At 51.2% G+C, this 19,829-nt stretch overlaps 2 protein-coding genes across 9 annotated transcripts in view; one reads left to right on the forward strand and one right to left on the reverse strand.

Moving 5' to 3' along the window:
• MORN3 (MORN repeat containing 3) lies at positions 1–17,985 on the forward strand. Of its 5 annotated transcripts, none has more exons than XM_059408364.1 (8): positions 1–204; positions 1,350–1,425; positions 2,802–2,975; positions 8,128–8,285; positions 9,985–10,144; positions 12,902–13,086; positions 13,320–13,400; positions 14,647–17,985. In XM_059408364.1, exons 3-7 carry the CDS (start codon positions 2,831–2,833, stop codon positions 13,392–13,394), a joined length of 723 nt encoding a protein of 240 aa, XP_059264347.1. In that variant the 5' UTR covers positions 1–204; positions 1,350–1,425; positions 2,802–2,830; the 3' UTR covers positions 13,395–13,400; positions 14,647–17,985. The 5 variants fall into 5 exon arrangements, with proteins under 5 accessions (XP_059264347.1, XP_059264350.1, XP_059264349.1 ...); XM_059408367.1 differs by having other exon boundaries at positions 1–190; XM_059408366.1 differs by lacking the exon at positions 1,350–1,425 and having other exon boundaries at positions 2–190.
• Positions 13,489–19,829, reverse strand: part of ORAI1 (ORAI calcium release-activated calcium modulator 1) — an 18,137-nt gene continuing 11,796 nt past the window's right edge. Inside the window, exons 1-3 of one of the 4 annotated variants that reach the window (XM_059408361.1) lie at positions 19,629–19,714; positions 18,494–19,098; positions 13,489–14,073 (exon numbers count right to left, since the gene is read on the reverse strand). In XM_059408361.1, coding sequence (XP_059264344.1) covers positions 13,926–14,073; positions 18,494–19,092 — 747 coding nt within the window. In that variant the 5' untranslated portion in view covers positions 19,093–19,098; positions 19,629–19,714 and the 3' untranslated portion in view covers positions 13,489–13,925. Of the gene's footprint in view, positions 14,074–18,082; positions 19,099–19,628; positions 19,715–19,829 lie in introns of those variants that run through there. The other 3 variants (XM_059408358.1, XM_059408359.1, XM_059408360.1) reach the window with 3 other exon arrangements.

Consider the following 19,829-nt stretch of genomic DNA (forward strand, 5'->3'; position numbering starts at 1 on the left):
GCAGCAAGCACACGGTCTCGGCAGGAAGGGGCGGGCTCTGCCGGCGGCTTTGCTGGGGCCCCGCGTTGCCATAGCGACCCCCGCCGGGCAGGGGACGCCTGAGCCAGCGCCGCGCTCTGTTACTGAGGCTGGAAGCGGAGACCCCATCGCTCGGGTCTACAGAGCTGCCGATCCAGGCTCCGCCCCGCAGGTGAGCGGGCTCAGGTGAGCTGGGGCAGGTGGGTGGGGTGGGAGTTCGGGGTGACCCCCCCTGCGTCTGGGCCCCGCCCCTCCACCTTCCACTGTGGCTGATTTATTATTTAGAATCAAAACAACCGGGCACGGTCCGCGCGCCCCTCCTTACAAGGCTTTCTTTTCCTATCGGTAGCTCCCGTATTAAGACCGTAACCTCCTCTTGAACAGAAAACCCTTGCTCCCAAGAAAGAGTGGGACAGAGGGTGATTTTATATTACCCTGATGAGGCATTAAGTAACATCCAAAGACATCATTAAAAAGTTATTAGGTTCTAGGTTGGTTCCATTACACTTCTGAGAAAACCAAGGAGAAAGTGTCAGTTCGGCGCTAATTAACACCTTTCTGAACATTGGCTAATCTCGACTGTAAGCCACTGATATCTAGCTAAGACGTAAGGTGGCCTCTTTATAGTATTTTTATTTTTACTCTGCTTCCCCCTTAAGGTATTGGATACTGGTTTTCCATTTATAGTAAGGATATGTAGTTTCTTTCTTGGATAAATATATTGATTTTTTAAAGTAAATTAATTTACATATAAAGATTCGCCGTTGTACAGGTGGTACTAGGAAATGGGAGAAAAAAAGGAAAACGTTACATTTAGGACCTGAGACGGTTTCCTTCCTCTCAGCTTTTGCCCTGACTGTTTTCTTGGCGGGGAGTGATTTACCCTGTTCGTAGGCATGATTGTCAAGATACGCGCCAGCCCTCTGGTTGGTCAGCCTGGTCAGACTCCTGGAGACCCTGCTAGAGCCCCACAGAAGGAACTCCTTGATATGTGCACCCAGTGTAAATGAAAAAGAGGGGGGCGCCTGGGTGGCTCAGTGGGTTAAGCCTCTGCCTTCCACTCAGGTCATGATCCCAGGCCTGAGATGGAGCCCCACGTCAGGCTCTCCATTCAGCGGGGAGCCTGTTTCCCCCCCCCCCCTCTCTGCCTGGCTCTTTGCCTATTTGTGATCTCTGTCTGTCAAATAAATAAATAAAATCTTTTTTAAAAATTGTAAAAAATGAAGAAGGGGGCCCTCACTCCTAAAGTATTAAGAATTTAAAAACAGTGCCAGCCAAGGAGTAAATCAAGCATGGGCCCTTCTAAGTGTGGGCCCTGTTCGACTGCACAGGTTGCACACCCATGAGGCTGGCCATGGGTAGGTGGATGCCTGGGACACCATGATCTGAAACCTGCTCAGCCCAAAGGTAATTAGCTCAGCACCTCTTATGCTGATGGTTAAATATCTCACTCAGCACCTGGTGCTAGCGCCACAGGCATGTGTGTGTGTGTGTGTGTGTGTGTGTGTGTCCCCCAAACCCATGGAGCAGGAAACAGATACCCATGATTGGGGGAGACCATCTTTATCACCTTGCACGAGCCCCCTGGAGACAGACAGATAGACATGAATGTCTGCACTAGAGATCTTGGAGACATGAAGAACACAGGTGGGGGACTCCCAGCATAAAGAGAGACCCTAGACCACCCAAAGTTTCTCTGCAACGCCGTCAGGCACGGCAGGAAGGAGAGCCCCGGTCTGATGGAGAAACCTAACCAGGTAATAAGGCAGACAAGTAGAGTATCCGGGCAAAGGTCAGAGGTCAGAGGTAGAAGGATGAGCAGCCATCCTGATGTTCCTGGGACTGTCCCAGTTTTAGTACCGGAGTCCAAGTTCCTAGGAAACCCCTCAGTCCTAGGCAAATCCAGACAGTTGGTCACCCTATGGGCAGTATCTCTAGTTGGTGGGCTCTCCTGACAGCTTTTTTTTTTTTTTAGATTTTATGTATTTATTTGACAGGGAGAGACAACAAGAGATGGAATGCAAGCAAGGGGAGTGGAAGAGGGAGAAGCAGGCTTCCCGCTGAGCAAGGGGCCCGATGCTGGGCTCGATCCCAGGACTGGGATCATGACCTGAGCAGAAGGCAGATGCTTAATGACTGACTGAGCCACCCGGACCCCCCTTCCCTGACAGCTTCTAAAGCCAGGCGCTGGCTAGAGTGCTAGAAATAGCACTCTCTAACAGATAAGGCAGGACCAAAGGGGTTGCAGTGTTGGGTACTGGGGGCCAGGAAGGTGTCCCTGTAGGCTGTGTGGTAGTGGCTACCTGCAGGCCCAGAGTGGCCTGGTTATCCCCCCCTACCTCGGCCACCCGCTTCTCTCCTGCAGTGGATCCCAGTGCACAGCACTGGGGCCTCCAGAAAAAGCTCCAGCCTTAGGCCAGCATCCACACGGATTGGTCATACTCGTTATTAAATATATGACTGTCAACCACCGGTGAGGGACAGCTTCTTCCTGACGCCATCACAAACCCCCTCTTCTACTGGTTTCCCTGGGTTCCCAAGCAATTGTGTCATCAGACCTACCTCAGCGGGACCCTAGAGATAGATGCAAAGGAGGTGACAGGCAAGGGTCAGTCCAGCACAGAAGGGTCACCCTCAAGGGGCTGCTTGCTCATCTGCCCGGGGACTCAGAACATACATGACTCATGTCATTTGGGCTCAGACAAGCACATCCCCAGGAAGCCCCAGGATCCTGGCACTACTAGGGGTATACTGAGCCCCTGATGTCCCTAACGCTTTGCCAGCACCCCCTGGCCCCACAGAAGCAGGCAACATGCCTATCTCCAAGTGCTTGAAGAAGTCGGAGCCCGTGTGGAAGGGATGGGACCGGAAGGCCCAGAAGAACGGACTGAGACACCAGGTGTACGCGGTCAATGGTGACTGCTATGTGGGCGAGTGGAAGGACAACATGAAGCATGGTGAGTGGGGCCTTCAGGAGTCCGGGTGGCTAGTGTGGAGTCTGGGCCATGGTGGGTGACTGGGACTTGACTGGGGCCAAGGAAGTCACTGGCAGAGCTCCCTGGGGACATAAGATATGTCCCCAAGGCTCCCTCAAGGGTAGAATGCCATTGACCTGGGCCAGCGAGGGGTCTCCACACGCTGGGGCTCTGGAACCAAACTCAACCCTGACTTCAGATGAGCAAAGACCTCAGGGACCAGCAGGGGACAAAGTGGTCTTGAGACACCATCCATAACCAGGGCTAGGGCTCTGGGGACTCCAGTACATGGCCTGACCTCTGAGACCTGGGCTAAACATGGGGCTGGCAGGAAGAAAAGGTGCCCCCCCCCCCCGGCAACCAGCTCGCAGTAGGGATTCAAATAGCTCTGACGTGGGGGTCTCACCAGCAGGGGGGTAGGGAGGACACACACACATACACTCACACACAACTAGCTGGGGCTTTAACTGCAACTTTTTTTTTTTCTTTTTTTAAGATTTTATTTATTTATTTAAGAGAGAGAGAGAGAGAGCATGAGCAAGAGGGAGGGGCAAAGAGAGAGGGAGAGACAGACTCCGGGACTCTGGGATGATGACCTGAGCCAAAGGCAGACGCTTAACGGACTGAGCCACCCAGGCATCCAACTTTATTATTATTTTTTAATATTTTATTTATTCATTTGTCAGAGAGAGAGAGCACAAGCAGGCAAAGTGGCAGGCAGAGGCAGAGGGAGAAGCAAGCTCCCCACTGAGCAAGGAGCCTGATGCAGGACTCGATCCCAAGACGCTGGGATCACGACCTGAGCTGCAGGCATCGGCTTAATCAACTGAGCCCCCCAAGCATCCCTACAGGCATCCCACTTTAACTGCTACTTTAACCAGCAAATGGCATGGGGTTCCTGGTGACACAAACTAACCCCTGAAGAAAAAGAAGTGGTTTTTAAAAAAATTCTATTTATTTAGGGGCACCAGGGTGGCTCAGTCAGTAGAGCATATGACTCTTGACCTTGGGGTTATAAATTTGAGCCCCATGTTGGGTGTAGAGAGTACTTAAAAATAAAATCTTTTTTTTTTTTTTAAGATTTTATTTATTTGACAGGCAGAGATCACAAGTAGGCAGAGAGGCAGGCAGAGAGAGAGAGAGAGGGGGAAGCAGGCTCCCTGCTGTGCAGAGAGCCCGACGCGGGACTCGATCCCAGGACCCTGAGATCATGACCTGAGCCGAAGGCAGCGGCTTAACCCACTGAGCCACCCAGGCGCCCCAAAAATAAAATCTTTTTTTTAAAAGATTTATTTATTTATTTATTTCAGAGAGAGAGAACGAGAGCATGAGTGGGAGGGGAGAGGGAAAGGGAGAGAGAATCTCAAGTGGACTCCACGCCGAGCACAGAGGCCGATGAGGGGCTGGGTCTCACGGCCCCGAGATCATGACCTGAGCGAAACCAAGAGTTGGATGCTTAACTGACTCCGCCATCCAGGCGCCCCTTAAAAATAAAATCTAAAAAAAAAAAAAAAGTTTTATTTATTTAAGTGATTTCTACACCCAACATGGAGTTTGAACTCATGACCCTGAGATCAAGAGTCATGTGCTCTTCCAACTTAGCCAGCCAAGCGCCCCAAGAGAAACAAGCTTTTATTAAAAAAAGATGGTATGGCTTCTCAAGCAGGTTTTGTAATTCCAGATCCTATGCTTTTTTTTTTTTTTTTTTAAGATTTTTATTTTATTATTTATTTGACAGACAGAGACCACAAGCAGGCAGAGAGGCAGGCAGAGAGAGGACGGGAGCTGAGCAGAGAGCCCGATGCAGGGCTCGATCCCAGGACCCTGAGATCATGACCTGAGCCAAAGGCAGAGGCTTTAACCCACTGAGCCATCCAGGTGCCCCCAGATTCTGTGCTCTTAACCACTTTTCTCTCGTGCCTTCCTGAGTGAAGTACTTTGGAGTCCAGAAACCTGGGTCAGAATCTCGGCTCCACCAACAATGACCTTGAGTGACTAATTACCACGCTCTGAGCCTCAGTGTCCCATTCGGTAAAATGAGAAAATGCCTGTTGGTAAAGATAAGAGATGACATCTACTAAATGCATAGCCCGGGGTCCGTGCAGAAGGGTCTGTGAGTGTTTGAGGGCAGAGCACGGCAGGGATCACTACTACTCGGAACCATCCTCATCCAAAAGCACTCCGAAGCTGCCGCCGTCTAGCGTGTGACTTTAGGTAAGTCATCTCCCATTCTATGGATCTCAGCGGCCTCACCTGTGCTGTTAACTTGTGGGTTGACATGGCATACTGATGTGAGTCCTGCCTCCCCTAGGACCTCAGAGGCATAGACTGGGTTGAGGCTCTAGAAAATGGAGCTGTAGGAGAATCCTAATCGAGCCTCCCCTCTCTTCAAGACATACCTTTGACCAAGCCGACAGGGACTGCTGTGGTGTCAGCGGACTGGAAGCAGTGAAGAGAGTCGTCATCATGCAAGGCAAGGATTGGGTGGCCACGGCTTCCCTGGACTGCTCCTGCCTTCACTCCGCTAACCCCTACAGCGCTCCTGGCCCACATCAGGCTCTGTACTGGGCATCTGGCAAGATGCCAAGCCTCAGGTGGCTCCAGGCTCGCAGGGAACCTGCACAATAAATAGTATCCCATTTTACAGATGAGGAAACTGGAGCTCAGAGAGGAAATGACTCACTGAGGGTCACATGGCTAAAAGAGGTGGCATCAGACTGTATGGGGTAAATGACATGGAGGTAGAAGCCAGCCTCCCAGAAAAGAAAGCAAACATGCTGTCTCCAGACTTCACTGACTACATACACTTCATGACGGAGAAGGAGGGTGGGGAGGACTATAAAGCTATGGCCTGGGGTGAGAAGAATTAGTGTCAACATACCCAGAAACAGATTCGGAGTAAGACCAACGTCTATAAGCGATTTTACCCTTCCCCGATTGGGTAAGAGTGGCAAGCCTTCCTCGATTCCTTGCAGAGGAGTAAGATGGAGATGCCTCCTCCTGGACCAGAGAGGGAAGAAGCTGTGGCTCCATCACACACACACACACACACACACACACACACACACACACACACACCTCTCTCTGGGGAAGGAACTAGTCTCCCAGAGGTTTCTGAGGGCCCTGGGAAAAGCCAGAACCTGCTGTTTTCAGAGTGGGTAGTTTGTTTATATATAGTCTGCACATAATAAAACAAGGCTATTTTACTTCAAAAAAAAATTAAAAATAAAAATAAAAGGGGTGGCATCAGGATATGAAGGGGATCCGAGAGGAGGCAGGAAAGCGGCCATGAGAACAGAGAGAGGCGATGTCTGAGCGGAGCGCACATGGGTAGGGATTAGCCCGGCAGAAGGGCCTGTCTTCTAGGTAGTGGACTCAGAATGGAAGGATTGTGGGGGAGGGGTATTAAGTCTTGCTCAAGGAACAGACTGGAAGCCAGTGTGCCCAGAGCAGAGAGGGGGAGGACAGAGAGTGGGCACACCAAGTAGTCTGACCATAAAAAACTTCATTTAAGTGGTAAATTTGCCTTTATCCCAGAGGCAAACAGTCTCATTGGACCAACTCAGATCACATGCCCTTCACTCAACCAATCACAGTGGCCCGAGCTGGTTGACTGGCGTGGCCAGGGGGAGGAGCCAGATCCACGCAAACCTTCGAGACTGAGAGCTCAGGAGAGGCTGGTTGCCCAAAAGAAATAAACCTTGTAAAAGAGGGACAGGCAGAAAAACCGGGTGAGGGCTCTACCTCAAGGGCACAAATAATTGGTAATATCGTTTGTATTTGCAGACACTGTTCTAAGTGTTTTCCTTATATTAATGAATGTAGTGATCAGAACAACTCCATGAGATAGTCTCATCCCCATTTTACAGAGGAGGAGCCTGAGGCCCAGGGAGTTAAGTTACTCGGCCAAGATTAAAAAACTCACAGGGACAATGTTAGATTTGTTCCTGAGCTACTAAGGACCAAGACACGTATTAGCCCATATAGGTACTCCACAAATATTTTATTGATCTCTTTGTTCAACAAATGTCTTTGTTTTACATGTGTTGGTCACCTCCAACTTGCCAGATCCTGTTCCGCAGTGCTGGGAATAGAGCAGTGAACAAAACAGACCAAAGTTTGTGACCTCATGGAGTGCACATTCTCATGGAGAGCTAGACAACAGACAAAAAATGACAAATAAGTGAATCATCTGATATGTTAGGAGCTGATAGGTGATATGGAAAGAAACAGAGCAGGGAAGGGGCGCCTGGGTGGCTCAGTGGCTTAAGACTCTGCCTTCGGCTCGGGTCATGATCTCAGGGTCCTGGGATCGAGACCCACATGGGTCTCTCTGCTCATTGGGGAGCCTGCTTCCCCCTTTCTCTCTGCCTGCTTCTCTGCCTACTTGTGATCTCTGTCTGTCAAATAAATACATACAATCTTGAAAAGAAAAAAAAAAAAACAGAAACAGAGCAGGGTAAGGGGGGTAGGACAGACTTGTGACTTTATATGGGATGGTCAGGGAAGGTCTCACTGAAAAAATAGATTTGAATGGAGATTTGCAGGAGGTAGGGAGTGATTGAAATTTACAGAAGAGCATTCCAGGACGAAGGACAGGTAGGTACAAAGGCCCTGATGCAGAAGCATATCTGGTGGGTTCCTTGACTAGCACGGCAGCCACAGTGGTTGGAGGACAGTCTAGAAGTTGGGAGTGGAATTCACAGTTGAGGCTGGAATGATAGGACATAGGTCTCCATGTGTGTTTCTGAGAACTGAAGAAATACGCAGAACATTTTCTAGAAAATCTGGCCATCTCGTATAACCTTTGAGTATCATTTAAAGATGAAACTTATTTTTAAAAGAGATGAAATTCATTATTATTAAGAGAAGAAGGAGGGGCAGATTTCTACTTGGGGGTTGCTGTATCAATCTGGCGTTAGGGCAAACAGCTGGAGAACTGTTATTTGTAGAAATGGAACTTTCTTGGAGTTCTCACTGGCACTGGGGGTCTAGAGACAAGGCACAGTCCCTGACTCAGCCCTTGAGAAAGTCATCAAGTCTTCTAGGGGCCCCTGAGGCCAAGGCAGACCCAGCACCTGCCCCAGCCCCATGGCTGCATGTCTGCAGTGTCGGCCCATCTGTGTGTCATCAGGAAAAGGAACACAGATCTGGAAGAAGAAAGGAGCCATCTATGAGGGAGACTGGAAGTTTGGGAAGCGAGATGGCTATGGCACCCTCAGCTTTCCTGACCAAGAGATGGGAAAGCCCAAGAAAGTATACTCTGGCTGGTGGAAAGATGATAAAAAATCGGTGAGTGGTTCCTGTATTGCCCCAGGATGTGGACCGGGCTGAAAGCAGACTGTGTGTATGTGTGTGTGTGTGTGTGTGTGTGTGTGTGTGTGTGTGTGTAGGGGGAACAGTCAGAGAGTCCTGAGAGAAAAGGGAGGAGGGTGGAGGAAGGAGAACAAGAGTACTGTGTGCGTGGGAGAAGGAAGGGGTGGGAAATCATCCAGGCTTCTTAGAACAAAACCCAGGAAACAGGAAGCAAGAGGAGAGGGCCCGGGGAGGAGCCCATGAACTCTCTTGGCACAGGAAACCAGCCAGGTTGTGTGGGGGCCAAGTCTCCTCCCCCCCTGCCCCACTCGTTTCCTGGCTTTCTTTTCCCTGGGCATTCCTTTCTAAGAATCCCCCTTCTGTTGGACCGGCACAAGAGGGGGTAGGAAAAGTGGGAGCAAGAAAGCAGAGGCCACACCCTTGGCCACAGGACAAGAGAGGAAGGTCCTGGAGGTAGAAGCCAGCCAGAGGCATGTCCTCAACTGAGAAATGCCTGAACCCTCCCGGTATCCCACAACCCGCTCACAAAGTCATGGTCATCATCATTCTTATTTTACTGATAAGGAAACAAGCCCCAAGAGGTGAAGTGCCTTGCTTGAGGTCACACACTGCTGGCGAGTGGTAATTGGATTTTGGGATCTCTGAGCTCAAACTGTTTACTGGCCAGTGGGGAAAGAGAGCCCAAAATAAACAATTCACTTACAATTTGGTGTTTAGGATAGAGGTTTTCCCAGGGAGCCCACTTGGGTTGAGAATTCAGGGCAGGCTTCCTACAGGAGGTAATACCAAAAGGTGCAAAGAGTTAACCAGGGAGAACAAAAAGGAGAAGGGGAAGTAGCAAAGTAGTCAGAAGTAGCAAAGAATATGTCAAACAGGGGCGCCTGGGTGGCTCAGTGGGTTAAAGCCTCTGCCTTCAGCTCAGGTCATGATCCCAGGGTCCTGGAGTCGAGCCCCGCATTGGGCTCTCTGCTCAGCAGGGAACCTGCTTCCCTTCCTCTCTCTCTCTGCCTGCCTCTCTGCCTACTTGTGATCTCTCTCTGTCAAATAAATAAAATCTAAAAAACAAACAAACAAACAAAAGAATATGTCAAACACCAAGGTGTGTGTGCCCACAGGGCTGGGGGTGAGGAGAGGGGTAGATGGGGGCCTTGAAGGTTTTGTGAGGAATCAGGATTTTGAGGGGTAGATTTGGGGGCTGCTTAACCCAACTTCCTTAAGGTGTGCTCTGCGGGGAGTCCATGGTTCTCCGTGGTTGGACACTGAGTGTGGTGTTCATTTTTCTGGGGAGAAAGGCCATAACTTTGATCTGATTCTCAGAGGCATCTGCGACTTTTAACAGGGTCGAATCAGAGATGAGGAGAAGGGGCAAACATGATCAGATGAGCGATGTAAAGATCCTTCTAGCTGCTTCACCGAAGATGCGTGCGGAGGGGAGAACGGGAGAGTGGAAGAGGGGGACCAGTGAGGAGGGGAGAAACGGAGGTGGTAGCAGTGGGGTGGAGGGGAACGGAGAGCTTGAGGAGCTTTTTCAATGCCCGACCATCAGTTTGGGATGTAGGGCTGAGGGAGGTAGCAGGGAAGTAGTCCAGGTGTGTGGCTTGGGTGCCCGGGAAGATAGGGGTGGCTTTTCTAGCGGTGGGGGGCGCCGTGAACAGGGACACCTTCGTGCTTTCAGGGCTATGGGATTCAGTTTTTCGGACCCAAGGATTATTACGAGGGTGAGTGGTGTGGCAACCAGCGCAGCGGATGGGGCCGCATGTACTACAGCAACGGCAACATCTACGAGGGCCAGTGGTTGAACGACAAGCCGCATGGGGAAGGCATGCTGCGTCAGGGTAAGTGACCCGCCCCGCCCCGCCCCGCCCCGTCCCAGCCAGCCCCGCCTCCCCCCAGCCAGCCCCGCCCCCATGGCCTCCTGGTCACGCCCCAGGGGCAGTCCCGGTTAGGCCACGCCCCGACCACGTCCAGCCCCTCTCCAGCTCAGCTCCCGGTCAGGTGAATGACGGGACCAGATCCCTGCCCTCAGGGACTTTCTGTTCTAAAGGGGAGCCTAACAAGACACATCAATTAAAACATTTCCTTACGGTCAGTAATTCTAGCCTAAGCCTAACACAGCACGGAGCTCATTTAATCCTCACTACAGTTCCATAAGATGGTACTATGACCATCTCCACTTCACAAATGAACTGAGCCACAGAGAGGTTAAGTCGCTCGCTCGAGATTAACATAGTCTGTTCATTGTGAGGTCAAAAGTGCTAAGCGATATCCCTTTAAAATAGGGAAAAATAAATAAAAAAAATAGGAAGGTGTGTTGGAGAATGACAAAGGAGTTGGGGACAGGGGCTATCTAGACAGACTTAGGGTCAGAGAATGTCTCTGACCACGTGATGTTTGGACATAGGACCTGAAGGAAGAGAAGGAGCCTGATAAGCACTTAGCTGGAATATTCCTAGAGAGAGCAAAGAGTCATGCGTAAACCGCCTTAGCGTCAGGACTTAACCCATTCTCTATGTAGCAACCAGCATGAACTTTGGCAGATTGGACCGTATTGCTAACCTGCTTTCAACTTTTCCATAGCTCCCCCTGACCCTCAGAGTTCAGAGTGTGGTCTGCAGGGTCTGCAGTCCTGTAGTTGTGTCGCCCACCCCACGTCCCCTGGGAATCCCTCAGTTTCAGCCTTACTCATTTTCGTTCAGTTCCTCCCACGCTTTTTGCCTCACGGCCCTTGCACTGCTGCAATGGAAAGAAGATCCTCCATATCTTTGCACTGTCTCCTCCTCAGAGAGGCCTCCCCCGTTTTCATACCACTAGTGCATATTCTCCTCCTTATCCTCAGCACCTGCTTCCTTTCTTTTTAGCACTAGGTGTATAATCTTGGGCAAGTTTTCTCCTCTCCATGCCTCAGTTACCTCACCTGTAAAATGGGAATAATAGTACCTAAAAAGCAGTACTACTGTGAGCAGACATGTAATAGGCTATTTATAAAGATAATGTCATTGTCTCTCCAGACTGTGACCTGGACCGCGCATCTATTTTGCTCCCCATTGTTTCCCCAGTACCTGGTACATAGTAGGTGCCCTTGATGAGGACACAAAACTGAGCTCAGTCTCCCGAAAACTGAAGACTCCAATTTCCAATGAGATTTGGCCAAACTGAGGCATTAGATCAGCTGAGGAGGGCTTATGCCAGCCACTTCTGTCATTCTCAACCCCCCATGCACCCAGCTCTGTGCCTGCTTTTAGTGAGCATCTACTAGCAATAGCCCACACAGTGAGCGTCTGCTGCAGCCACATGTAGTGTAAGGGTTCTTAGTGCATCATTTCTAGTGGCCTGGACTCTGGAGCCTGTCTGCCTGGGTTCAGGTTCAAATCCTGGATCAAGCTCTTACTAGCTACGTGACCTCGATGCAATGTGCTCAAACTTAAACTCTCTGTGCTTTGGTTTTCTCATCTGTAAATTAAGGATAAAAATAGGACTTAACTAGGGTTGAGAAGGTTAAATGAGGTTTGTAAAGTGCTGAGCGTGGTGCCAGACACATAATGATAAGTGCTCAGCAATATTACTAGCTCATACTAGCAGGTGTCAGCAGACTACGATCCTTGGACTAAATCCAAACTCAGCTCAACACATGTTTTTGTAAGTAAAGTTTTATTGGCACACCAGACTTGCTCATTCATTTACACATCGTCCACGGCAATGGCGGAGTTGTGGCAGAGACCCTGTGCCCCACAAAGCCGAAAATCCCGGCTGACCCTTTACAGAAAAAAGTTTGCTGACCTTTCATCTGGAGTGTATCCAGTAATCTCAGTCCTTTCCGTGAACCCACGTATTTAATCTCCACAACAATTCTATGAGGTAGGGGCCTCTGTTATCCCCATTTTACAAATGAGGAAATGAGACAAAATGCTTGCGACTTGCCCGAGATCCCATGGCTGTAAGGGTCTGAGCTGAGAAGCGCTGGCTTTATTAGTATTCCTTTTATGCCAACACCACCATCCGCCGAGCGGGAGCGTGAATTCATGATTAAGAGCATGGGCTCCTGGGATGAACAGACCTTGGCTTCAAATCTTGTCTCTGCCGCGCATCCTAGCTCTGTGACCTTGAGCAAGTCAGTCAGACTCCCTGAGCTTTTCAAGCCCCATCTGTAGAAAATGGAGTCGGTTATCCTTCATAGAACTGTTTTTGGGAGGAGTGAGTGAGGTCAGAAACATAGCAAAGAACCAGGCACAGAGTGAATGCTGGAAAAACATTGTCTATTCATACTGTGAGCTATGACTTTTTTTTACAAATAGGATGTTGTTCATCCAAGTTCAGCTAAGTCGTGGAGGCCAGACGTGGACCGGGTCTGATTCTGGAAGTCAATGACACCCCCACCCCACCCTCCACCCCACTGTGGGGGCCCTGATGGTTATAGATCAGTCCGCCCAGACCGAAGGCAGCCCAGCCCGGGGCACTCTAGTCAGCTTGGTTTCCTTCTGGCTTCTCCGCGGGCACAGGGTCTGATGGGCAGAGGATGTGTGGAGGGGCCAGCTTGGTAGTCTGGTCTGGTCAGGTGTGCCCAGCACCCATGTGACCCTGTTCTTTCCCCCCAGAGAACGGGAACCGCTATGAGGGTTACTGGGAGAGAGGCATGAAGAATGGGCCAGGCCGTTTCTTCCACCTGGACCACGGTCAGCTGTTCGAAGGCTTCTGGGTGGATGACGTGGCCAAGTGTGGCACCATGATTGACTTTGGACGTGACGAGGCACCCGAGCCCACCCAGTTCCCCATTCCTAAGGTGGGCACACCCAGAGACAGAAAACGGTGCCCCCGCAGCCACATCCAGCCTGGCTAGGCCTAGCCCAGCCCAGCCAGGGAACAGACAAGGTTTTGTTCTCAGTCGGGGCATCCCCATGGAGACTGGCAGCAGCCCACAAGGCAGACAGCACCTCCAAAGTAGGCAGTGCCTCCAAGGCTGGCAGCCTGCGCCTCCCATGCTCCCCAATCCAACCCCTTATTGTTTCCCTCCAGATCAAAATTCTGGACCCTGATGGCGTGCTGGAGGAAGCCATGGCCACGTTCAGGAAGACAAAGGAAGAAGACTGATGCCAGGTGAGGGCCGGGCCTGCTCCCCAGCCTCCGATGTGGTTGAGGCAGCTCCTGGGGTCTCCTTTGGCCAAGGAATTCAGGGGCAGGAACAGAGGGTGGGTTTCTTGCCTCCTGCAATCCAGCCGGTTCGTGCTGGTTCCTTCCCTTCAAAACTCATTTCCTTGAAGACCAGTTTGCTCCTGAATGCCCTTGAGTAAGGTGGTTTGGCCCAGGCCGGCACCTCACATCTGTCCCAGCCCCTCGGGGTGTGGGGGTCAGTGCAGTTTGAGGACAGGGCGTTGGTACAGCATCTTGGAGTCGCCAGCTCCCACCAGCCCCTTGCCCCCGCAGGGAACACACCAGAGCTTTCCGGAGAAATTCAAGTCCGTCACCCAACTGCTCAAACCGGTGCAGCTTCTGCAGGAGGAGCGAGTGGTGACTCGGGGCACACCCTTGGCACCCTCAGAGGGCACCTCACTCCTCCCAGCACTGGGTAACCCTCTCTCCAGCTGGCTTTCGGGGCCCTCTTGTTACAGCCTTCATTCTCGGTCACCGTTCCTGAGAGCAGGAGTATAAAGGAGAACCTGGTGGCATAGGCCCAGGGCTTGCGCTGTGTGATTGGGACGGAGGGGGTGCAGCTCTGGGAGGGACTTCAGGTGAAGAGGGAAGGCATCCCCGCGGGCTGCAGAGATTTCCCCTGGGGGAGAAAGAGGAGAAGGGCCTCTGGTCACAGTGGCCACTGAGATTTGGGGTTGAGAGCCGACTTGGCTTCTCAGCCTAACACAGGAGTGCTCGACCTTGGGATCCCGTGCGAGCTTTACAAGCTACAGACACCCAGGTCCCACGCCCAGACTCTCGTCTGTCTGGGATGAGGCCTGGGCCTCCAGAAATTTCCCCAGACGATACTAAGGTGCAACTGCATCTAGAACCCCTGATTTATTTGTGACCCTAAGCAAGTGACGTTAGTTGCCCCATCTGTAAAATGGCACTTAGGAGATCTCACAGGGGTGTTTTTAAGGATTTGGTAACAGATATAATAACAACAAATAACATGTATTGGGGTTAATTGTGCAGCAGAGATCTGGAAGAGCTTTGCATAATTCCAGGCAACATTCTTCAAGATAAAAGAGACTCTTACATAATGGGTAGGAATATGAGCTCGGCAGTCAGGCTGCCTGGGTGTGAATCTCAGCAGTGATTTAGGAGCTGTGTGTTCTCGGATAGGGCACCCAACTTCTCTGTTCTCTCTGTTTCCTCCCCTCAAATACAGGGCAATCGTGGTCCTCGCCACCCCCCAGGTTACTGTGGTTAACATGAACATGAAATAAGACGTGTTCCTAATGCAAGAGATCCTGTCTCCCCTGCTTCCCCAGGGACATTTGGCGATGTCTGGAGACATTTCTGGTTGTCACAACTGGCAGGGAAAAATTTCACTGGCAGCTGGTGGATAAGCAGTTAAGGATCCTGCAAAGCACACTCTAACGGAAACACTCCTTTACTGCGATTTTCGGCCCAATGACTTAAGTGTAACCCTGTAATTCCAAGATGTTCACGAGGGCCTCGGCACGTGCCTGGCACACAGTATAGGCTCCATAATCCCTGACACTATTTCCTGTCTGCCTCCGAAATCATAAGCAGGGTGGCCTGACCCCCAGGTATGGCTCTGTCTAGGCCTCTCACGCCAGGAAGCTGGGCCTGGCCCACTGGGGACACAGACCGTTCACTTGGTGCCAGGCCCTGTGCCCAGAGTTTCACCTGCCACCACCCCCGCCCCCAATGACCCCGCAGGTTCTGAGGCTGTCCTGCTATTATCATCCTTTTAGAGGGGGAAGTGGGTTCTGGGAGGCTCCCAAGTCACAAAGTGAGAAAGTAACTGTGCTTAAACGTACATCTACCCGCTTTTAACGAACAGAACAGAGCATAGGGAAGGATACCTTTTTTCTTTCTCCCCCCAGAAAAAGTAGGGTGTTTCTTGCTTATGAAATCTCCCTAGATGGGGACACAATATACTGGCAACAACGGATGCCAGGGGAGAGAACCAGGAACCTGGGAACAGGGGAGGGCGGGCAACTTTCTCACTGTTGTATTTGGAACCTGTGAATGTATTTGTGTCTGAAATACAAAGAAAACTGAAATTAAAGAGAGAGTGTCCTTTAACTACTGTGCTTCCCTGAGCTGCCTAGGTTTGAGTACCGGGGATGTTAAAAACAGATTCTAGGGGTGCCTGAGTGGCTCAGTGGGTTAAGGCCCTGCCTTCAGCTCAGGTCATGATCTCAGGGTCCTGGGATCGAGCCCCACATTGGGCTCTCTACTCGGCAGGGAGCCTGCTTCCTCCCCTCTGTGCCTGTCTACCTACTTGTGATCTCTGGCAAATAAGCAAATAAAATCTTAAAAAAATAATTTTTTTTTTTTAAATGCAGATTTTACAGGCGCTTGGATGGCTCAGTTGGTTAAACGTCCAGCTCCTGATTTTGGCTCAGGTCATACCTCAGGGTCATGCAATTGAGCCTAGCATAGGGCTCCAAGTTGGATGTGGAGTCTGCTTAAGAGTCTCTCTCCCTCTGCCCCTCCCCCACCCCAAATACAGATTCTAGATTTACCCAGACTAACTTTCCATGGGAAAGGCTTGGAAATCTACATTTTACAAGCCAATCTGGTGACTCTTGACTTGAGGCAATTTTAGGAAGGAACACCTGGCTAGAGTCACAGGCCGAATATTACCGCAGCCAGCTCCCAGGTCTCTGCAGAAGCAGGGAGAGGTGGAGGGGAATGCACAAGATGGCGAGGTCATCTCTGGGGAGCACTGGAGAGTTTCACACAGGGGCCCCTGCTCCCTACTACTCAGTCCCAGTTAGGGGGCCGTCCAGGCCACTCGGGGAGGTGGGTCCTGGTACGTGTGATGCAGGATAGAGGCAAGAAGCTACAATAGGAGAAAAAGGTCCTCTATCCCACTCAGCACACAAAGCTGCTATTAGCATGTCCAAGTTTGCATAGGATAGGAAGTTAAGGCCACACTTTCCCCCAACCAACCTTCACTTCGGTTAGAGGACTTTGTTTTTATAAAACCACAATCTGTATTGGGTTTCTGGGACCACGCAAGTAACGTAAACAAAGCTGGCCTGGTGTGAGACAAGAGGGAGTGGTGGGGACTATGGCAAACACATCTCCTGGGGAAGAGGGCGGCTACAACTCCACTCCTTCTCGCTGTTGCTCTTTGAGAAGGTGGACCAGTGCTGCTGAGGCTGGACCTTCCAATTTCTTAACCAAAGACAGAATTCGCATGTAAGATTTTTGTGAGAGCCTGGGCTCTGAACCAGACTTTCCAGGTTCAAATTCTGGCCAATTACTTACCCTCGCTGGGCATCAATTTTTGCCATCTGCAAAACAGAGATAAATCTTCCTGCCAAGACACACACCCTGACTGTAATTGCAGGAAAGTATCGGGAAAACCAGACTGAGGTAGCATTCTACAAAACCACAGGCCTGGACTCCAAAAATGCTGATGTTCAAAAGGACAAGGAAAGACTGCTCCAAATTTGAAGCAACTAAAGAGACGTGACAAGTGAATGCCACACACGAGCCTGATGGGAAAAATCATGGCTAGAAAAGACACGATCAGGACAAGTGGAAAATATTCAGGAGTACTGCGTCAATGTCAAATTTCCTGAATCCGATCAGCGAATTGAGGTTAGGGAGAAGAATGTCCTCTCCTCGGTTTGAGGAGGAAGCATTTAGGCATGAAGGATGATATCTGCGGCTAAAGCACGTGGGCTCGGGAGAGAGACAGACATGTCTTCCTCCTTCACTTTGGTATTTGTGATTCTCCTCCTTGCTGAGGTCAAACAGGCACCACTCTGCCTTCTTGTCTCTGCCTTCCCAAAAAGGCGTCCCTGCACCGTCTGTTTAGGGCCACGTTTTTCACACCTGGTGCCTTTTGTTGGTGATTTTGCTGCTTTTTTGAAGATTTTTTTATTTTTATTTTATGGAGGCTCCACGCCCAACAGGGGACTTGAACTACATGGCTCTGAGATCAAGACTCGCACAGACCACCAAATGACCCAGCCAGGCACCCCGGTGATTTTGCTATTTAAAAAGAAGGCAGTGGGGCACCTGGCTGGCTCATTTGGTGGAGCGTGCAACTCTGGGTCTCGGGGTTCTGAGTTCAAGCCCCACGTTGGGTGCAGAGATGACTTTAAAAAAAAGTCTTTTTGGAAAAGCTTCCTTTAGGTACAAGATCCTGTGCTGTTAGCCATGAGTGAGTAAGGTGTCTTTAAACAGAAATGCACACAGGGGTGCCTGGCTGGCTCAGTGAGTCAAGCATGCAACTCTCAGTGTCAGGGTTGTGAGTCTGAGCCCTACACTGTGTGCAGAGATTACTCAAAAACTGAAACAAAACAAAAACAAACACATAAAACAAGGTTACCTACTGCACACCTGGCAGAATACAAGACAAAGGCCCGTAGGAACCTAACCCCACAGGAGCAATGGTTCGACACCAGCTAATTCCTAGAACACAACTGCTATAGATGACAAGAATTGATGATCTATGTATTTCAGTCACTATACATGCAACTTTTTCAGAGGTCTGAAAATTTTCAAAAATCAAACGTTAGAAAGTTTTTTTTTGGCATAGAATCTCCCCTGATTAGAGCACCAGGAAAAGGACCAGCAGGCAGTCCAGACCCAACAAATACACACACAAGAGGTGTCCCTTATGAATATATTTCTGTGTGCACGCATGCGCGCGCGCACACACACACACACACACACGACACTGAACGGGGCAGGGGGTGGTCAAGACAGAAAAGACAAGAAGCATCAAGTGGCACAGACACACGGGAGGGGGAGGGACAAAGGGAGCGTCTGTCTGTCCTCACTCTGGCTCCCACCGGCGGCCTCCTACTGGGAGGTGAGCCCAAAGCTGGAAGAACAGGAAAGTTTCAAAGTGCAGTCGTTTCTCTTAAAAAAAAAAAAAAGCCTCTTCCCTCCACTCTCTGCCCCTGGACAAAAGCCCAATCCCCAGAGCTGGCTGGCTGTCCGCGAGGCTGGGGCAGGACGAGGTCGTGGGGAGCGGCGTCAGGCCGGGGATCTGCAGAGCCCGGGCCCATGGGGCTTACGCGTAGTGACCGGCGGGTGTCAGGGGGTGATCCCCTCTGTGGTCTAGCTGGTCCTGCAGGCGGGCGAACTCGGCCAGCTCGTTGAGCTCCTGGAACTGCCGGTCCGTCTTATGGCTGACCAGCGAGCGGTAGAAGTGGACGGCAAAGACGATAAAGACCAGGCCGAAGGGGACCATGATGGTGGTGGAGGCGATGGCGGCGGCCTGGCCCGGGGTGATGCTGCCCGTGCTGCCGTTGACGCTGGCCACCACGCCGCCGGCGGTGGGCTTGCTGGTGGGCCGGGGCTGCCCCGGCTGCTTCTTGAGGGGCAAGAACTTGACCCAGCAGAGCAGCACGACCTCGGCCAGGAAGAGCAGCGTGCCGATGACGGTGGAGAAGGCCCAGGCCAGCTCGATGTGGCGGTGCATGCGCTCATGGGGTGACTCCTTGACCGAGTTGAGGTTGTGCACGTTGCTCACCGCCTCGATGTTGGGCAGGATGCAGGTGCTGATCATGAGCGCGAACAGGTGCACGGCCACCAGCACCGTGGTGCAGGCGCTGAAGGCGATGAGCAGCCCTGGCGGGTAGTCGTGGTCGGCGTCCAGCTGTACCTCCACCATCGCTACCTGGGGGGTAGGGGAGAGGCGGGCTGAGTGCCAGGGCCCTCACGGCACTCCCACTCCCATCAAGCTCTTGGACCCTGGGCAAAGAACCTGGCCTCTCGGGGCCTCAGTTTCCTTCTCTGTGTAGTGGGGATAACAGGACCCACTCACTCAGGGCTGACAGGCCTAGTGAAGACAGCAGGTCTGGAGCCCAGGCTGCCGGATCTGAATCCTTGCCAACCACATGTCCTTGGGAAAGTCACAGAGCCTCTCCTGAGCGCCAGCGTCTTTATTTGTAAAACCGAGATATTCCCTCCTAGTTCACAGGATTATTTCCACGATTAAATGAGAGTCCCCGGTACATGGTAAACCTCTCTCCCACGGTCACTGCTGCGCCTAACACCCAGCTAGGTATTCAAACCCAACCACCACTAACAGTTAAGACGGTGTGACGGATATTTTACTCAGATACAGCTTAATTTAAAAAAAAAAGAAGAAAAAAAGAAAAGAAAAGAAAAGAAAAGAAAGAAAGAGCAGGAGCAGCAACCACTAACCACCGTCTCTGCTGGCCCCACGTCCGTTCCCCAGCACTGGCTTCTCCTTCATGCCCTGCTCCAGGGACAAGGAGAGGGCTGGGGTAGAGAGAGGAGGCCCTCCCAGGTCAGGCCAGGCCCCTTCTGAGAACACAGTGCGCCAACCAAGAAGGAACGCAGAAGCTTCCTAGAAGACACAGAACCCAGTGCTGCTGCAGTGTG

The sequence above is a fragment of the Mustela nigripes genome, chromosome 8 (assembly GCF_022355385.1).
Source record: "Mustela nigripes isolate SB6536 chromosome 8, MUSNIG.SB6536, whole genome shotgun sequence".
In the NCBI taxonomy this organism is placed as follows: domain Eukaryota; kingdom Metazoa; phylum Chordata; class Mammalia; order Carnivora; family Mustelidae; genus Mustela; species Mustela nigripes.

Excerpts from the sequence above, each read along its gene's own strand:
- MORN3 (XM_059408364.1), top strand. The coding sequence starts at position 2,831 with ATGCCTATCTCCAAGTGCTTGAAGAAGTCGGAGCCCGTGTGGAAGGGA. Across the intron at positions 10,145-12,901 it reads GGAAGGCATGCTGCGTCAGG|AGAACGGGAACCGCTATGAG; the intron begins GTAAGTGACCCG and ends CTTTCCCCCCAG. Across the intron at positions 13,087-13,319 it reads CCCAGTTCCCCATTCCTAAG|ATCAAAATTCTGGACCCTGA; the intron begins GTGGGCACACCC and ends GTTTCCCTCCAG.